We start from the raw sequence: 697 nt of genomic DNA, 5'->3' as shown, positions 1-697 counted from the left end.
AAATATTTTTCAATTCTTAGTCTAGTCAGTCTATTGCTGATGGGGTTTAATCTACATTCTAATTCAAACTCTAAGCACTGATATTAGTCCAGAATAAAATAATAAAACTGTTTATACAGAAAAGAGGACAGTGTCCAAAGATACATTAATGTTACCTATCTCTAAAGTTTAAATTCAAAAAATAGTTGTTTTAAAGATAGTACATACACCTTCAAAATAAACACATTCCTACCAAATGCTCAATGTAAAGGCTAATTCCTGCCCAGTAGCATAATCAATAGTGCAATATGTTTTGCCATAAGAGGATTTAAAATATATCAATCATTTATTCAAAAGTCTAATGCATAGTCAATATGAATTTTTTAATGAGTTACATATATAGCCAAATATTATAAAATTATAAAATTGTTTATATATGTAAGTTATAATTTCTTTAATTTCTTTTAATTAAAGAATTCCATGTAAATAAGTGAACAACTATTATTCTTAAGTCTACAACCAACAAATAGTTTTTCAAGATACTAGCAACCTCAATATCCCAATACCAGCAGAAGCAAATTAATTATTGAATTTCATTTACATATAATTTGCTATGAATACCTTTTGCCTGCCTTTAGCTGATTAGCCACATACTGAAGAAGACCAGCAAGATCAATTGGATATTTACGAAAAACTGCACCACAGAAACTAGCCAGAC

The 697-nt window shown here is 28.0% G+C and overlaps 1 protein-coding gene across 1 annotated transcript in view; it reads right to left on the bottom strand.

Annotated features, from left to right (window-relative positions):
• Window positions 1-697, bottom strand: part of LOC104980959 (THO complex subunit 2-like) — a gene marked incomplete at both ends in the record, with an annotated part of 113,276 nt that overhangs the window by 47,587 nt on the left and 64,992 nt on the right. Inside the window, 1 exon segment of the mRNA XM_010829845.1 lies at window positions 601-697. Within this exon segment, the coding sequence (XP_010828147.1) occupies window positions 601-697 (97 nt within the window).

This window comes from Bison bison, unplaced genomic scaffold, assembly GCF_000754665.1.
Source record: "Bison bison bison isolate TAMUID 2011002044 unplaced genomic scaffold, Bison_UMD1.0 scf7180017864508, whole genome shotgun sequence".
Taxonomy (NCBI): Eukaryota; Metazoa; Chordata; class Mammalia; order Artiodactyla; family Bovidae; genus Bison; species Bison bison.
Note: the sequence above shows the minus strand (reverse complement) of the source record. Positions and strands in the feature narration are given on the sequence as shown.